This window comes from Brassica napus, chromosome C9 (genome assembly GCF_020379485.1).
Source record: "Brassica napus cultivar Da-Ae chromosome C9, Da-Ae, whole genome shotgun sequence".
In the NCBI taxonomy this organism is placed as follows: domain Eukaryota; kingdom Viridiplantae; phylum Streptophyta; class Magnoliopsida; order Brassicales; family Brassicaceae; genus Brassica; species Brassica napus.
The window spans coordinates 47324507-47342401 of NC_063452.1; the positions used below are offsets into that span (position 1 = coordinate 47324507).

Below are 17895 nucleotides of genomic sequence, written 5' to 3' on the forward strand. Positions count from 1 at the left end.
GGTTTTTCGAGTTTTTGGTGGTGCTGGCAAATAATTGGTTATTGTGACTTTAATCGTTTTAAAATATAAAGTAAGTTTTAAAATATGCAATTAATATATGTTTTTTGTATGGTTTAAAACTAATAAGATGTAAATAATGAAGAATATATTAAAACTAAATATATTTATAAAACTAAATTTATGATAAACATGGTCAAACGGTTCATAATTTGTGTGTTAAATTAAAAAACATCTTCTAGATAAAAGGAAAATCTACATTTGTATTTGTGCATTAAATGAAAAAGGGAAATAATATGAAAAGCTTCTTTGCAAACAATAGAGTGCATTAACAACTTGTATATTTTGTTTATTACGGTTTTGGATAAATAATTAATATTTCAATAATAATGTTTTCATTCAAAAATGATAATATTTAAGTTGAAGATGAGATGAAGAGGAAGAGAATCACGATGAGATGGAGTCCGTGATTAGGGTTAGGGTGAGGATGAGTGATCTTTAGTTTTTAGAGAATTATATGTTTTAGGGCTTTTAGTATTAATGGGTTAGGGATTATGTTTTAGGACCTTTAGTATATAAGTAATAATGGGTTAGAGTCTTCAATATCTGAATAATAATGGGCTGTTAAAATGGAATGTTGAGAATGGTGTAAATGAGCTCCGAAATTTAGTAATAATGGGCTGCGAAGGTTGGTCTTTCAAGCTCAGTCCGGGATGACATGGCAGATTGGTTGGTTCTCAATTTTTTTGCCTATGTGTTACCTCTTAAGAAACTAAAATTTATCTGATTTTATATAGTGGGATTGTAACATTATTGTATGACTCTTCTAACTTCTAAGGATCGGTCATTAGTCCATTTGAATGTTTCTCTCTAAATTATCAAGCAAAAATAGGTAGCTATGAAAAATTGAAAATAAATGTTGCCACCTCAAATTATCTAGATCACCAGATGCACCCAACAGTTCAATACGCATTGAAGAGATTATCTGAACCGCTGATGTAATCTGCGTTAATCACTTTTGTCTATGTTATAGTGCACGCACGTTAAACAAAGTGTATTTTTTTGTAATTAGAAAAGACAAGGGTAGTGATTAGTGAGGATGATGGCGCAATTAGTTAAAGATTTATTACTAGTATAACTATAACTTAAAGAAAGAACCATGTAAAGGCTCATCTTTCCTAGTACTTGCTCAAAGGCCAAAGCTATCTAACCAAAATAAAGAATTACTAATATCTTAACCAGATCTTATAATTTTTTGTTCTTATTAGTTACTGTTGACTTTTATTACGGACTAGGAACCTTATTTTTCATGATTTCTGAGTATAATTTAGGTTATAATTACAAGAATTCTTTAACGCATTTAGAGCATCTGCATCAATGAACCCCTTCTTGGGGTTCATAAAGACTTTTTATATATTTTTTGTGGGACCATGAATAGTGATGAACTTCTATCTATTGTGTTCCTGCATTATTGAATCTGAAAAAGGGGTTCATAGAAATAAAATAATATTTTTTTTAAGTTTTCAATATATTGACAATACATGAAAAAAATATAATAATTTTTAAAATATTTAAAAGTTTTTATTCAATACATTAAGAATATTCATGAACATACAAAGATTATTCATCTACATTACCAAACTTTTTTCATACATTTTCAACTAAATCAGTTTTCAAACGATCATGTTTCTCTGAATCTCGAACTTCATTGCGAATGCCTAACATATTACCGATATTAAAACTTGTTCTCCTTTTCACCTTGGAACTTCTGCTTGACTCTCCTGACTCGAACTCAGATGTATCAGTTAGTGTGTATCCACCTCGTTCGTTCTCTACTATCATATTGTGCAATATGACACAAGTTCTCATAATCCTTCCTATTTTTTCCTTGTCCCATAGTAGAGCCGGGTTTTTAACTATTGCAAACCTTGATTGCAATACTCCAAAAGCCCGTTCGACATCTTTTCTGGTGGATTCTTGATGTTCGGCAAATAGCTCTGCTTTAGGACCTTGAGGAAGTCGGATGGATTGGATAAATGTTGCCCAGTTTGGATAGATTTCGTCAGTAAGGTAGTATGACATACGATATGTGTGGTTGTTGACCTTGAACTTAACTTTTGGTGCTCGACCTTGTAAAATGTCATCAAAAACTGGTGACCGATCAAGAACATTGATATCATTGAGGGTACCTGGTAATCCAAAAAATGTGTGCCATATCCAAAGATCATGTGATGCCACAGCTTCTAAGACAATTGTCGGCTTCCCTGAACCACGTGTGTACTGGCCTTTCCAAGCCGTTGGACAGTTTTTCCACTCCCAATGCATACAGTTGATCGAGCCTATCATACCTGGAAACCCGCGTGCCTCTCCAAGATCGAGTAATCTTTGAAGATCCTCCGGTGTTGGGCTTCTTAGATACTCATCTCCAAACAATTGTATTATTCCATTAGTGAAATTTTCCAAACAAAAACGTGATGTACTCTCACCAAGTCGGAGATATTCGTCATACGTATCTCCCGATTGACCATATGCCAGTATACGTATAGCTGCTGTACATTTTTGAAGTGCAGATAGCCCGTACCTTCCGTGAGCATTTCTTCTTTGCTGAAAGTATGAAACTTCATTACTTAGGCGATCGACAATGCGAAGGAACAATGGCTTATTCATTCGAAAACGCCGCCTAAACATGTCTGCTGAATATGTAGGATGATCACTAAAATAGTCGTCCCAAAGCTGATTCTGTCCTTGCTCTCGATCTCTTTCGATATAAGCTCGTCTTCTCCGGTTGTTGGCTTGAACATTAATAATTGAGTCGATGAAATTATCAACATGTTGATCCACAATTTCTTCAAAAGCTTCATTTAGAATTTCATCTACTTCATCACTTGACGAGGAAGACATTGTTTTCTGTTTTTTGTAAATTTGGTCAAGTGTTTTGGAAAGATAGAGAAAGAGTTTTGATGTTTTGATGTGAGCTGATGTTGTTTTGGTTTCCAAAGATAGAGAAAGATAGAGAAAATAGAAAGAGAGTTTTTTTTTTCCTTCTTCTGGGAAGTTTTTCAGATAATGAAAGACAAAGTATATATAGAGCATCCATAGAACTACACCCGTGGGTGTTTACAAATCCGTGAAACAAGTTGACAGTACATACACCCGTGGGTGTCTACATTACATCCGTGAAACAAGTGAAAAAGAAGTGTAGTCAGAAGGAAAATGCTACACTTTCCCGTGAAACAAACTGAGCAACTAGACATAAAACAGACAGAACATAATGCAACCCGTGACCTGCCACTTGTGACTTGCAACCCGTGACCTGCAAAACAAAAAAGAACAAGGACACAATCAAGTTAGCCAAGCAAATAGAACAAGTTAAAGCCACTGAACAAATGAATAAACAAGTTAAAGCCACAATCAAGTTAAAGCAATGCATTTCAGAGCACAATAGATGTAAAAACAATAAACGAAAGACTTCAATATCATCAAGTTAAAGCCACTGACCAAATCAAAGCATTTCAGATATGAGTTTGTTCTTAAGAGAGACTTCAATATCAGATAGTGTCTCTTCTGTTTGGGCTAGGAGACGGCTAAGGATTTTCTTTTTCGATATGTCATTTTTCACAGCTAGGATGTTGTTTATTTGATCAAAAGCTGCTTCATTCCCGTGCTTCCTCCGTTTGGCTGCTTTGGTAGCCTTAACACCAGGAGGCCGAGCCTCTTCATCGTCGACCACCACCTCCGCTTGTTCCTTCCTCTTGTCCGTAGATTCCTTCCCTTTGTCCTTTGCACCATCTTTGGACATGTAGTGTGATCTCCATTTTTGATCGAACCTGAGTTCACTCCAACAATGTTCAAGAGTGAACTTGTACTCATGGTCATTAGTGAAGATGTCATGCGCAACCTTCATTACATCATTCTCGTTTTGGCCACTAGCTTGGTTCTTCAAAGCTGCCTCAAAGGATCCCACAAACTTCCCCACCGAGTCGTTTACTCTTCCCTACCTCTGCTTACACTGACTATACTCTCTAGGAGGAAAGCCATTGAGCTGAGGGCTTGCGTTAACGTAGTCCTCTATTCTCTTCCAAAACGCCCCTGCCTTCTGCTCATTACCGACTATCGGATCCTTGCTGGTGTTCAACCAAGCACTGATCAGCACCAAGTCTTCTTTTGGTGTCCACTTGCGTCTTTCCAGTGGCTTAGGACCTACAGAGCTGTGACTACTAAAGCTAGGGAACTCAGAAGACTCTACGTCTATTGTTTGAGTGTTCTGTGAAGCTGAGAGGTTAACAAACCCGGGAGAGTGGACAAACCCGAGAGAGTGGACAAACCCGGGAGAGTTAACGAAGAGAGGATCCATTTTCTTTTTCAGATTAGTTTTACTTGGTTCTTTTTTAGTTCGTTTGTGTTTTCTATAGAGGAGGTCCTCTGGTTTTAAACTACTTTTAGCAGAAAACAATTAAACTAAATCTATTTACCAAACATTCATTATAGTTAATGAAAGAATTAATGAATCTACTACATCACAGCTACTACATCACAGCAAAGACATCAAAGCAACAAAATCACAGCAACCAACCACCAAAGTTATGCATTCATTACACATCAAATCATTGTACTTCTAGTCCTCGATAAACTTCTAGTTCAGTTTAAGTTCAAACCGGATCATATATAAAAGAAAAATTAATTTCTAGTTCAGTTAAAGCTTAAGTTCTAGTTTGGTTTAACTTCTAGTTCAGTATTTAAATTTAAATTAAATTCTAGTGCAGTTTTTTTCAACTAAAAGAAACCAACCAACACACATAAAACAATCACTCAAACAGTTTTCATGAGATTGAGGCGTACCTTCTGTTTTCAGTCGAAGCAGAGCTTCTCTAGGACATGAACCTTGACAGTGAGGTCTTGAACCTGTTCCTGGAAAAAAAAGAAAATACTCACTAATGTCAGAATTATCATCAACGTAAAAGGACACAACTAATGTATTATCTTAAAATAGAAAAATACTCACCTCCAGTGTATCAATCTGTTTATTGAGTTTCGCCACCAAAAGAATCACCTCCTCAGACTCCTTCACTCGCTTTGTCAGCCTCTCGATCTACTCCTGGACACCAAACACCCAAGGATGACGACAATGCAACATATCATCCTTGGTTACAACATAACAAATACATATCATAATTATCCATATAAGCAAATAACTTATAGAAACTGAAAGGGGATACACAAATCAGAATCGTTTACCTCGTAGTTCTTACTGATCCTCGAACCACACAGACACCTTGTCGGAATCCCGTATTGTGTATCAGCCGCACATTGTAGCATGATGTAGTGCTCCTTTTGCCTCTTCATCTCTCTTGTCTCTTCTGCGGGATCCATCTGTACCAGAAATCACACGATTTAGAACCCTAAAACGAGCCCCTCAAATCGATTAAGAACCCTAAGTCGAAACCGCATGACGAATTAGAACCATAAATCGAAAACCCCCTTTTTGATTTAAAACCCTAACTCGAAACAATCGAAATCGATTTCGCTTTCGAGCACAAAATCGATTGTATGAAACCGTTAATCTACTCGATTCTCACCTGAGCTCGTGGAGAAGATAGTCCACCGTCGATTAGATGGAGAAAAGCTTCGGCGTCGTCGTCGTACGAAAAATCGCCTCGGAGGCGGAGAAACCCTAGAACGAAGAGAAAGAAGAGAAAATGAAAAACAGATCGCGAAACCCTTGTTTCGCTTCCGTCAACAAAAAAAAACGCCTCCAATGAGCTCTTGCCACGTCGCGTGAACCCGTCTCATACGGTATCATTCGGACGAACCGGTTCACCAAATATCGGGCTTTTTTAATTTTAAAAATACATTCGGCCCTAAGATCCCGAGCCCATGAACCCCTCATGATCCGCCAATGCAGATGCTCTTATAATACTAGTATATATAAAACCAAAAATGACAATCGTAAAGAGCCCTTTTGAATTGATTTACCAAAATCTCTTTTTGTGGAATCTCATAATGATGCTCTGCTACACTGTTTGACTCGCATTGGATTCCCCACCATTTGTTAGATTTTTCCTCAATCTTTCTGTCTTTACCATCCGTCGAGAATAGACGATACAGACCGTACACATGTATGGTAATCAGTGAGATAACGCCGTCAGAGTCTAAACGGCGATTGGCAGTGTTGCACTGTGTCTCCGTTTCCCTTGGTAATGTTGAGCAAACCGAAACAGAAGAGATAACTAAACTAACCAACAGCTTCATCGGAAAAGAGAATCTTGTGTCTGCTTCGCCATCATTTACTACAAGTTACGCTTTGACTGAAACTATTTGCCAACAAACAAAAGACAAGATTACTATTCCAAGTCAACTCGTACGTATTAACAATATTTATTTCAATTTCTCAAAAAAAAAAAATTGAATGACTGAAGAAACAAATCCTAAGAGCATTTCCTACCCTACTTAATTTTTTCCTCTGAAATAGAGTAAAAATAAATATGGAGTAAGAAATATTCCAATCCAACTTTATATCTCATCCCATAACGGATTTTACTCTATAAATAAAGTAATCTATTTTTTGTTTATTCTACGGTTTTAACCATTAGACCAATTCTTAGAGTGTGATTGGTGTCAAACAGTGCAACTCAGAGTAATTAATACAAAGAAAACGAGAGTAAAACTAGTGGAATAAAAATTGTAATAAAGAAAAAGAAAAAATTAAAACTAGCGCAACAAATGTTTTTTTTTTTCCGCCAAGGTTTTTTTTTATTATTAAAAAGAAAGGGGACTGAGTCCAACAAGAGCTGGGCCAAAGCCCATAAACATATTACAATACTAAAGTCCACAAACCGCAGGACATGGATCTAACATACTACACGGCCTACGGCCCAAACCAAGCAACTCAACCCTAAAGGGGCCGGACGTCTCCTTTTGGCCCACGCGCAACACATGTTTTCTTTCCATAAACTATGAGAGAATAAAGAAACAAATTTACTCTATTTTATTGGAAACTTTTTCATCTGATTGACTACAAACTAGCTATAGTCAGAGTAAATGTGTTTTACTCTTAAAATATATCGCTACATGTACCAAACAATCATAGCCTTAGAGTTAGTTCAATCTCTCTAATTACACCATTACTAGTCTTTTGTATACAGGTTTTTTTTTTTTTGCTTTTGTAGTTGATCATCAAATTTTACAAAGCCAACCCAACAGAAATGGTCATTCATTTCTTTATAGCTACTTTGTTTTGCAGAACACTCATCTGTACTAGCAATCTATTGGGTGATAACAAAATAAGTATATGTATATATATATATATATATACCCATTGATGTATGTTAGTTATAAAAAAACAATGATTAGTTGTTTAGCTATTTAGACTCTGAATGGTAACGTGCGGGATAATTGCGGGATAAGTGCGGTGCGGTTCAAATAGTAACAAACATGTAGAGATTTTTGTTACTACTGAGAGCATCTCCAACCCCTAGCTATTTTCACCTCTATATGCTATAATAGAGGCAAAAGTGTTCCATCTCATCATAGAGATTGCTATTATTTCCTCTATTTAGCATTCCTCTATTATAAAGTCATACTTTTTTATTTTCAAAATAGTCTTTTAACTTTCAAATTTTTATAGTTGTAACCAAAATAATTATATTTATAGAGAAATACAGTTTTTGTAAGAGTATAATAACATTTTTTATTTACATAATAGTCTTTAACACAACTTTAAAAAAATTCATAAGTTTTTGAAAATATTTTAAAAATTAAAAATAAATAGGGCTAGTTATCAACTTTTATAAACAAAATGTATCTTTTGTAAAATTAAAATAGAATCTTTTGAGAATATTCCTTTATAGAGGTAAAAATAGAGAAATACATTGGAGAGAAACTCATTTCTATTTTAGAGATGCTCTATTTTAGAGATAAAAATAGGAGAATACATTGGAAATGGTCTGACAGGTGGTGCGGTGCGGGACGGTTGGTTACCATTCGGAGCCTTACGATGCAGCTAATAAAAAGAATAAGCTAGATTAGTCAAGTAACATGATGGGTCAAACAAATATTTTAAAATTTTACTGATAAAGTTGACGCTTTGTGCTTGTGCAGGACTTTGTTCTCGTTTCTTTATTTTTCTTTATTGACATCGTTCGATACGATGTTTTAGAACTTATTCGTTTCAAAATCATAATTTTAAAGAGGAATATATGCTTGAAAAGTACGCAAGTTAAATTTTTTTATTTAATCTATGGTTTTTCAACGTTAAGACAAGGTCCACCAAACTTAGTGATAAGTTAGTTAGATGCAATTTAGAAACTTATGTATTTTGGTTTGAAGCTCTTTGGAGGCATCGACTACCTCGCCATGACTCCTCCTCGGCTCCACTCGCATCCTATGTCATACTGTATTGTTTTTACAGTAATTAGATTAACTAGGCATGAGCATTCGGGATCCGATCGGATTTCGGTTTAGTCCAATCGGGCTTCGGTTTTTTGAGTTTATCAAAATCATCTCCATTCGGGTTATATGAAAATTCGGTTCGGGACTGGTTGAGTTCTATCGGATTCGGATCGGGGTTAGTAAATCTTCAAAGAACCGGTACAACCCGATGTACTTTCGGATCCGGGTCTCAATCGGTTCTTCGGTTTAAATGTACCTGATTTATATCTACTTTGTAACGAAAAAGTAAGTAAAATCGGTTCTTTTGTTTTACAATACTTGATTTGTACATATTTTGTAAGCAAAACATAAATAAAATAGGTTAAAAAAAAAAGAAAAGAACATCAAATGTGATCAAATCAAGTGAAAGGTAAACATAGTTATTGATCGAAAGAAAACCAAATAAATGAAAGCATAAAACGAAAACCAAGTTCTCATGAAATGAAAAACATTATTCAATAAAAACAAAACCAAAATCTAAAAACTTCAACTTTCAACCGCCACCTTCAACCATCAATCTTCATATAATAAATAATTATTTTAGATGTTTAATATATTTTGAATACATATTAGGAATTGAAATCATGTTTGGTACAAGTTTTTTTTGAAAATTTTGAATGTTTCGGATTCTATCGGATATCTATTTAGGTTTGGATTCGGTTCGGATAATACCAATAACCCGAAATACCATAAAACAAGATAAATTCGATATTTATGCCGGGTTCATATCGGTTCGGATTCATTTTTATTGGATCGAGTTCGGTTCGGATTTTTTTGGGTTCGGTTTATTTGCTCAGCTCTGATGTTAACCTTATGGTGAAACTAATTTCTTACCATTTAACTAAAGACATCAATCTAACTAATTTTTCAAGCATATACCGATTGATAAAATCATTTTTACCAACACTCATGCATCTTTAGCGACGAATGATTCATTTTTATACACATGTATTTTTTACCTTTAATGGTTTATCATTAAACAAACAATCATTTGAATACCCATTAGAGAAAAGTTGAGGGGAATTTCCGAATGATTTATATTACGGTTTCTTTATCGTAATTATTTACTTTAAGGGGCCATAAAAACATATTTTCAACAGTTACTTTTTGAAAACACAATATTTTCAACACATCAATTTGATTATTTGATTAGTTGGGGTTTACGTTTACTACTCATAACTGTGTATTTAAGGGTTAACTAAAAGGGGAGAGAGAGAGAAAGTGGGAAGAAAAACAAAGAGAGAGAAAGTGGGTGACAAAAAGTGGAGTCTTTTCATCATCAAACGAGAGAGAGACCCATTTCAATGTCGCCACAGAATCACTCTTGTTAGTGTAGTAGTGGGTTACAGAGTAAATGGTCTAGTAGAAGAAGATAGATCGATAAAGGTGTTAGCTTTTTTCAAAAAAACATCACCAAATAGAGAGCTTTCTTAGATAAGTGAGAAGCATACCCAAATCTTATTCCTCTATCTCTCTCCTTCTCCTTGTTGGCTTTTAGAATTAAGAGGAGGAAGATGAGTGCTGCGGCGCATTTTAGCAACGACAGGGTTTACAAAGGGTTTCTTGTTTGGCTCTGCTTCTGGGGATGGCTCTCTCTAACATGCGCAGGGAGGCTCAGTGTCTCAAGTCAGAATCTCCAAGTGCACAAACACTTGAAACGATTGAACAAGCCAGCCGTTAAGAGCATTCAGGTTCCTACCTTTTTCCTGGAAACTTTTGTTCCACCCTTTAGTTGTTAGTAAGAAAATGTAGGAAGAAAGTTGGAGACTTTTGATTACTATGTGAAGTTTTGAACTCCAATTTGATTCTATAGTTTATTTTGTGTGTGTGTGATATTTTTGCAAACAGAGTCCAGACGGTGACATAATAGACTGTGTTCACATATCCAAACAACCAGCTTTTGACCATCCTTTCCTCAAAGACCACAAGATTCAGGTAATCTTTGTTTCAGCATTTGCCTCAAATTCACACTATCTTTTTGCCTATGTCTTAGCATATTATGTTTTTAAACAGATGAATCCTAGTACCACCCCTGAGTTGCTGTTTGAAGAGAACAAAGTGTCCAAGAAACCAAAAGTAGAGAGAATCAATCCAGTCACTCAGTTATGGCACCAAAACGGGGTGTGTTCAGAAGGGACAATACCAGTGAGGAGGACAAAGAAAGAGGATGTTCTGAGAGCAAGCTCTGTCAAACGTTACGGTAAGAAGAAGCACCGAACAGTTCCTCTGCCGCGTTCTGCTGATCCTGATCTCGCCAACCAAAGTGGTCATCAGGTAAATTTTTGATTCTTTTTACCTACATGTCTTCTTCTGAGTTTCTTGGTCTAAAATTTCTCTTTGTGGTGGAACTAGCATGCAATAGCTTATGTGGAAGGAGGCAAGTTTTACGGGGCTAAGGCGACAATAAATGTATGGGAACCTAAAGTACAAAGCCCAAATGAGTTCAGCTTGTCTCAGCTGTGGATTCTTGGAGGTTCTTTTGGTCAAGACCTCAACAGCATTGAAGCTGGCTGGCAGGTAACCCACCTATTTAAACCCATACCACTTTAACTTCTTTCCATTACATCTTTGACATATATACACAAATCACAGGTTAGTCCGGATCTCTATGGTGATAACAATACAAGGCTGTTTACATACTGGACGGTATGCTCTACAACCACTCAACTTCCCTTCAGTTTCTGATGATTCTTACTGTGTATTTTGGGCTGATAAGGTTTCATTCTTTTCTGTATATGGAACAAACAACAGAGCGATGCTTATCAGGCTACTGGCTGCTACAACCTCCTTTGTTCCGGTTTTATACAAGTCAACAGCCAAATAGCAATGGGAGCAAGTATCTCTCCCGTCTCTGGCTTCCATAACCCGCAGTACGATATCAGCATTACCATTTGGAAGGTATAAACCATACATACCTTTTCATGGAACCCTTAAACGTGAATCGCCTTTTTGTCCCCAAAGATGCTAACTTTGGAACATTTTGCTTGTAGGATCCAAAGGAAGGGCACTGGTGGATGCAGTTTGGAGATGGGTACGTGTTGGGATACTGGCCAAGCTTTTTGTTCTCCTACTTAGCGGACAGTGCATCGATAGTGGAATGGGGCGGGGAAGTGGTGAACATGGAAGAAGACGGTCACCACACAACCACACAAATGGGAAGCGGTCAGTTTCCGGATGCAGGGTTCTCAAAGGCGAGTTACTTTCGGAATATTCAGGTCGTTGACAGCTCTAATAATCTGAAGGAACCAAAAGGGATCAACACTTTCACTGAGAAATCGAATTGCTATGATGTTGAGGTTAGTAAGAATGATGATTGGGGGCATTACTTTTACTATGGAGGTCCTGGAAGAAACGCTAACTGTCAGTAGAGGATGAACAAAAGAAAGAAGATGTAGAGGAATACTTGTGCTGGATTCTTACTTGATGTTTAAGTGAAGTGTAGAAAGATCGTTTTTGTTGATTTTTTCTTACACTTTACTATCTGTTTTGTTTCCATGGACGTTGTTTTTCTTCTTCTAGGTTTTGATTAGGTTTTAGTTTTGGTTTCGGGGTTTTTATTTGTTACTTGTGTTTGAAGAGAACACATTTGTCTGTAGTTTGTAAGTGTGAAACTGTGTGAAACTGAATTTGGTTGTCTGGTCTCTTTATAACCTCAAAGACAAGAATGCTGCGGACCTTTGCTTTGTTTTAGAGTCTTCCTCTTATTGCATTTGCTTATGAAATGAATGGAAGTTTGATTCAGTGTACCAACTAATTATATCTGTTAATCATTGAATTATCAGCAATTAATGATTCATTTTTCATGACATTACATGAACTAAAAAAGGCATAAGATCATCTCCAAAAGACACTCTATAACTTTAAATATGAAGTTTTTTACTTTCCAAAAATTTGAAGTTTTGAGAAGTGAAACTCTATTTTTGAAGTTTCACTATTCAGAACTTCAAATTTGAAGTTTCATATTTTTATTTGCATTTTGATCCATACAATTACACGTCACATTTATAATTCATAAATATTTTCTTGTTTATTGTTTTAATCCTTATAAAAATTATGTCTCATAAATATTTTAAGTTTTGTTTACAAAATTTATGTTTACACATAAAATTAAATAAAATTTTAAAATATTTAAAACTAGATTTAGATAACAAATATATACAAAAAACTTAACAAAAAAGCTTCTTAAAAATTACATGAAGACATAATTATTACAGAAATTTAAATATTACAACAACACTAATAGTCATGTAAGTTTGATCTGGAACCTTCAAAATTTTCAAATATTGTCCAATTTTTTTTGTGTAACTGAAGATGGTTGTTGTTGTTGATGATGATGATGTCTTTTCGTACAATTCTTTCTTGTTCATATTGAATATATTCACGAGTATTAATATCATCGATAAAAGTTAGTCTTTTAGCAATATTTTATGTTTTTTTACTTTTTTGTTCTGATCTAATGTATTTACAAGTATTAATATCACCAGAATTCAACAATTTTTTTTTATCTCTAATCTACAAATTAAAGATGAGGAGAGCCATTTTTACTTCGAAATGCACTATTAGATCATATATGCATTATGAAAATCACTTTATAGAATAATATGGTATTTTGCTTGAAGTTTAATATTAATTAAGTTATTATGTTTAAAATTTTATATTTCAATATAATATTTTATTAATTAATTTTGTTGTAATATGTTTATATATGTGATAGTTATTTACAAAAAAATATGAATTTAAATTAGTTATGACAAATATAAGGACCATATTATAAAATATAAATAGTTTTGAAGTTGAATTTGAAGTTTTGCTTTCGGAGAAAAACACTTTTAAACTTCAAATATAGAGTTTTGGAAACTTCAAAATAGATTCTTTTGGAGATGCTCTAAGTGAGAATGTTATTTAAGCGGTTAAATTTTGTAATTAACAAATCAACTGACTAACATGTTCAACTTTATTCTGCTAGAAATATATATAAATTCAATTAGCGCAAAAATGACAGTATTGTCACTTTTAGCTGAGATTCATGATGCATGCCAGATTGTCTAGACACAAATAAATATACTATGTAGTCTATAAAGTTAATTTAAATTTGTGAAAGTATGATCGACAAGTAAATATAATGATACAATAGATATATACGAAGTTATTGGATTGGATAACCTATACGATAATTGCGTACAAAGGCTACGAGTTAGACGAAATACTTATGAGTTATGAAATATGATGATATACATAATTAAAAGATTCAATAATTACTTAATAATGTTGGAGTTAAATATTGGTACGCCGAATAGTGAACGAAAATTCGATACGCCGAATCAAATATCAAAGTCGCTACAAAGGTAAAATAAAATATCAAAGTCGGTTGATTACAAAAAGGAAATAAGGGAAAAATAATTAGGAGAAATGTGGGTTAGGCCAATCATGTCACTTGAGCACATGGAACCATCATCCATTTTCCATCTCCTTTACCTGTAAGAAACAATTACATGTTGACAAAAAGAGGAAGAAAAGAAATAACTACACAGCTCATTGCTTCTCTCATATCATATCTACTCGTTTCATACACACACAGAGAAAAACAAGAAATTTATTGATCATTTTATCATGGAAAATCTGATGAAGTGAACCTGTAGATAATAAATATCAAAAATCACTCGGAGAAAGCGAATATTAGGTAAAATCATTCACTGCACGAGCATACTGAAAAAGTAAGAAACCTAATTATCTATTAACAAAAAAAGGTACAAAAATATAGAGCATTAGTATTGATGAGAAACACGTTCAAAATCAATTTTTAATATTAAAACTAAATTTTAACTAATTTTTAAGGATTGAGATTTTAACAAATGTTAAACGAGATTTTCAAAAATCAGTAAAATGTCTTAAAACTTCTACTCTTTTTCTATTTTTTATTTATTTTATTCATAAAAAACTCTTTAAAAGTTATCAATGTTGATGCTCTAAGTTACTTGTTGACAAAATTGTAAACATAGTAATATTTTGAAAACAAAATGAAAAACAAATACTACAGTGTGACTAGGTCTGGGACTTATTATCCGAGATCCGGATTCGATCCGAGATCCGCTCCGGATCCGCTCCGAAAATAGGATATCCGGGGTGCCCGGATCCGAATCCGGATAGTAAAATCTTGGATCCGTGCAAACCGAAGCCGGATCCGGATATCTTAATTTTTAGGTCCGGATATCTGGATCCGGATCCATATTTTTAAAATACATTAAATTTTTAAATTTTATTAATATTTATATTTGATATATTAATATTTTTACATGAATTAATCTTATAATATTATATTTTAGTTTTTACAATATTATAAACATATATAAATATATTTATAAATATTTAATTTATGTATTATATTAAAAAAATTAGTATTTTTTGTTAAAAAATTTATTTTAAATTATTTTGACGGATTCAGATCCGGATCCGGATATCCGCGGATAATAGAATATCGAGACGGATATCCAAAATTCGGATATCCGAAAATCACAAATCCGGATCCGGATATTAAATCCACGGATCCGGATCCGGATATTAAATCCACGGATCCGGATCCGGATACCCTAAATTTTCCGGATATCCGGATCCCCAGGGCTAAGTGTGACAATACAATACTCATTGTTGAAGATTAATTTGCCGTCACTGAAAAAGATAATAAATACAGTCCAAAATAGTGCGGTGCGCAACTGCGCATTGCTTTTTCCAACTAATTATTTTCATAGTTGATGAACTAAAACCTTTACGTGTCATAAATCAGTTCCACAGTACAACATAACACAGTTCTTAAACAGTTAAACTAAAATTGATAGTGGGATATATAGTAAAATACTGAAAACATTCAAATTAAATTATTCAATACGTTGGTGTAAAGTGACATGTATACACTTGGCCTTACATGCGTACTCGTGTATAAAAACACTAACAAATGTAATTTACAAGCCACACATCAAAATCAACTTACAACAATAAGAGCAAACCCTTTTGTTTTCCTTCTCTTCATTTGCTCTCCATACGCCAAATATAATAACAATGGTGGCAATGAAGATGAAGCTTTTCGTGGCGGTTTTGGTTGCAATGATAGCTTTCTCTGCGGTTCAGCAATCGGCTGCAGCGGTTGACGCTCCTGCACCGAGTCCTACCTCCGATGCATCCTCGTTTATCCCTACTATCTTCGCCTCCGTCTCGGTTTTGGTCGTTGGATTACTCTATTGAGAAGTTTTTCTTTGTGTGTTTTAATTTAGTTAAAATATAAGATCAACCGATTGATGTTTAAGTCTGGTCTTGTTTGTGTCTCTTGATTTCCTGTAGTTGCTTATATGTCTTGAGTTTGATCTCTTTCTATTTCTTTTCTCTATTTTCCATGTATGGTTGTCGAAGTTGACTCATCCTAATATCAATAATATTTATTATTTCCGTCTTGATATTAATATTTATTTAGTTAAAATCTTGAAATGCATATGATCAATTCTGCATATGATGCAAACAGAAACCGCGAAATTTGCATACCGGTACGCAGGATCTAACTGGATCAAATAGTCTACTATATCTGGTTTGTTTGGTGTTTTTTGTTCAATATTGATTTGGTTATCGTCCGAACTTTAAATTTAGTTGTATACTAAATTCGAATCTTAAGATAAAAAGCAATTTTAAAAGCTGCTAATATGCTTCCTTTTTCAACTGAGAGTGGACAAAAAGCAAACACTTTTAAGTTTCCACATGGCATATATTTTGAAATGTAACAAAATTTTTGTAATTAATTAATTAATTTAATTCATCCAAAAGAGTTTTTAATTTGTTTAGTACTGACGCACATTTCACCAAAAACAGTTGTTTTCCTTTGAGTTTGACTGGATCAGGATTACTATACAAACCAAACTTTTGATGTTCTTTTCTGGGGTAACTAGTCAGCGTAAATATCAAATTAGAGGGAAAAAAACAAAAGGTGGTAAATTCAATAAATACGTTTATACTGACCCTATAAACTACAAGATTTGAAACATTAGTACATATGTTGAGTAAACAAATCAATCAAAACGCTTCCTGTCATCCGTTGTTTTTGCTTTCTTATCTTGAGCCGTCTTATAGTGTCTTTCTTCCCTGTGTATAGAGCGGAATACAAATAAACGAAAGAAGATGGGTTTAATCGGCCAGATACTGTACTGGACATTAAAGACATAACCCCAAGGACTTAACCGTACTATATTGAAAAATGACGCGAAGAATACAAAGACATAAGTACCATTCGGGTTTTACTAATTATCGGATCGGGTTCGGTTCGGTTCCTTCCGGGTTCGGTTCGGATCTGATTTAACCAATGTTTAAAATCGTTCAAAAATATATTTTTAAAAACCTCGAAAATTGACCAAATTTTTTTCAAAATATATAAACTATTTACAAATTTAATTAAAAGTTAGTTAAACTATCTAAATTAACTAAAAAGTATTCAAAATAACAAATAAAACAAACTACAAAAATATTTTGAATACTCTAAAATATCTAAATCACCTTAATATATATAAAAACATTAACATATTTAACTAATTTCGGATATCTTCGGATCCTAATTCGGATTTCGGTTCGGTTCGGGTTATAACCAAAGTCCAAAGTAGTAAGCTCATAAGTCCCATTCGGATATTTTTGTGAAACAGTTTGGATTCGGTTTCGGTTTTTCCGGTTCGGGTTAAGGTTGGTACTTCGGGTTGAGTTAAAAACGCCCAAGCCTAATAAGAAATATATGCTTCTTTGTCATATAATGGAGTATTTAAGGTATTTATTTAAATTTTAAATAGATATTATTAGATATCATATCCAAATAAATATGAAATTGAATATTTGAAATACATATTCATGTTTCAAATATTTATATTATATATTAATTTGGACATTCAGATCGGTTTCTTCGGATATTTTTCCGGGTTTTCGGGTTACCCGTTCGGGTTCGGTTAATAACATTTCGGGTTCGGATATGTTTTGTAACACCCTACAAGATCCATTGAAGTATTTTTTACATTTCGGATTTCGGATTTCAGATTTTATGCCCAGCCCTAGGACAATATTAGCCCAAGTTGTGCTTCTGATTTCTCGATGACGTGCACTGATTGTTATTAGGACCTAACAAAACGTTTGTTTTATTTCTTTTAGCTTGCGGCCTAAGCTTATTTGGTGTTGACTTGTTGCACAATTTACCGATTGAAACAACTGAAATCACAATTAGCTGTCTCGTCTCTTGCTTGTGAGAAAGTTGCTAAAGTTAATATTGTTTTTTTCTCATAACCTATTAGTATCTATAACAGTCAAATTGAGAGAGCCACCGGTTGGAGACTTACTATGACAACCAAGACACATTGAACATCAGCCATGGAAGCTCTGTTGATATGCCTTGAATCTGGATGTTACATATAGGCGATGGATGTTATATCACGTACATCATACCGACTCGGTTGCATC

The 17895-nt window shown here is 34.2% G+C and overlaps 3 protein-coding genes across 3 annotated transcripts; 2 read left to right on the plus strand and 1 right to left on the minus strand.

Moving 5' to 3' along the window:
- Positions 1-3499: 3499 nt before the first annotated feature.
- Positions 3500-4351, minus strand: LOC106441734 (glutathione S-transferase T3-like). The gene is made up of 2 exons (XM_013883508.2): positions 4006-4351; positions 3500-3942 (listed from the first exon to the last, which is right to left on the minus strand). Exons 1-2 carry the CDS (start codon positions 4349-4351, stop codon positions 3500-3502), a joined length of 789 nt encoding a protein of 262 aa, XP_013738962.2.
- Positions 4352-9639: 5288 nt separating this feature from the next.
- Positions 9640-12100, plus strand: LOC106382105. Its single transcript, XM_013822063.3, has 7 exons — positions 9640-10115; positions 10273-10359; positions 10438-10698; positions 10777-10941; positions 11017-11070; positions 11176-11322; positions 11415-12100. Exons 1-7 carry the CDS (start codon positions 9939-9941, stop codon positions 11790-11792), a joined length of 1269 nt encoding a protein of 422 aa, XP_013677517.1. The 5' UTR covers positions 9640-9938; the 3' UTR covers positions 11793-12100.
- A 3276-nt stretch (positions 12101-15376) lies between these two features.
- LOC125592984 (arabinogalactan protein 14-like) lies at positions 15377-15869 on the plus strand. The gene has a single exon (XM_048768773.1). It carries the CDS (start codon positions 15478-15480, stop codon positions 15658-15660), a length of 183 nt encoding a protein of 60 aa, XP_048624730.1. The 5' UTR covers positions 15377-15477; the 3' UTR covers positions 15661-15869.
- The last annotated feature ends 2026 nt before the right edge of the window (positions 15870-17895 follow it).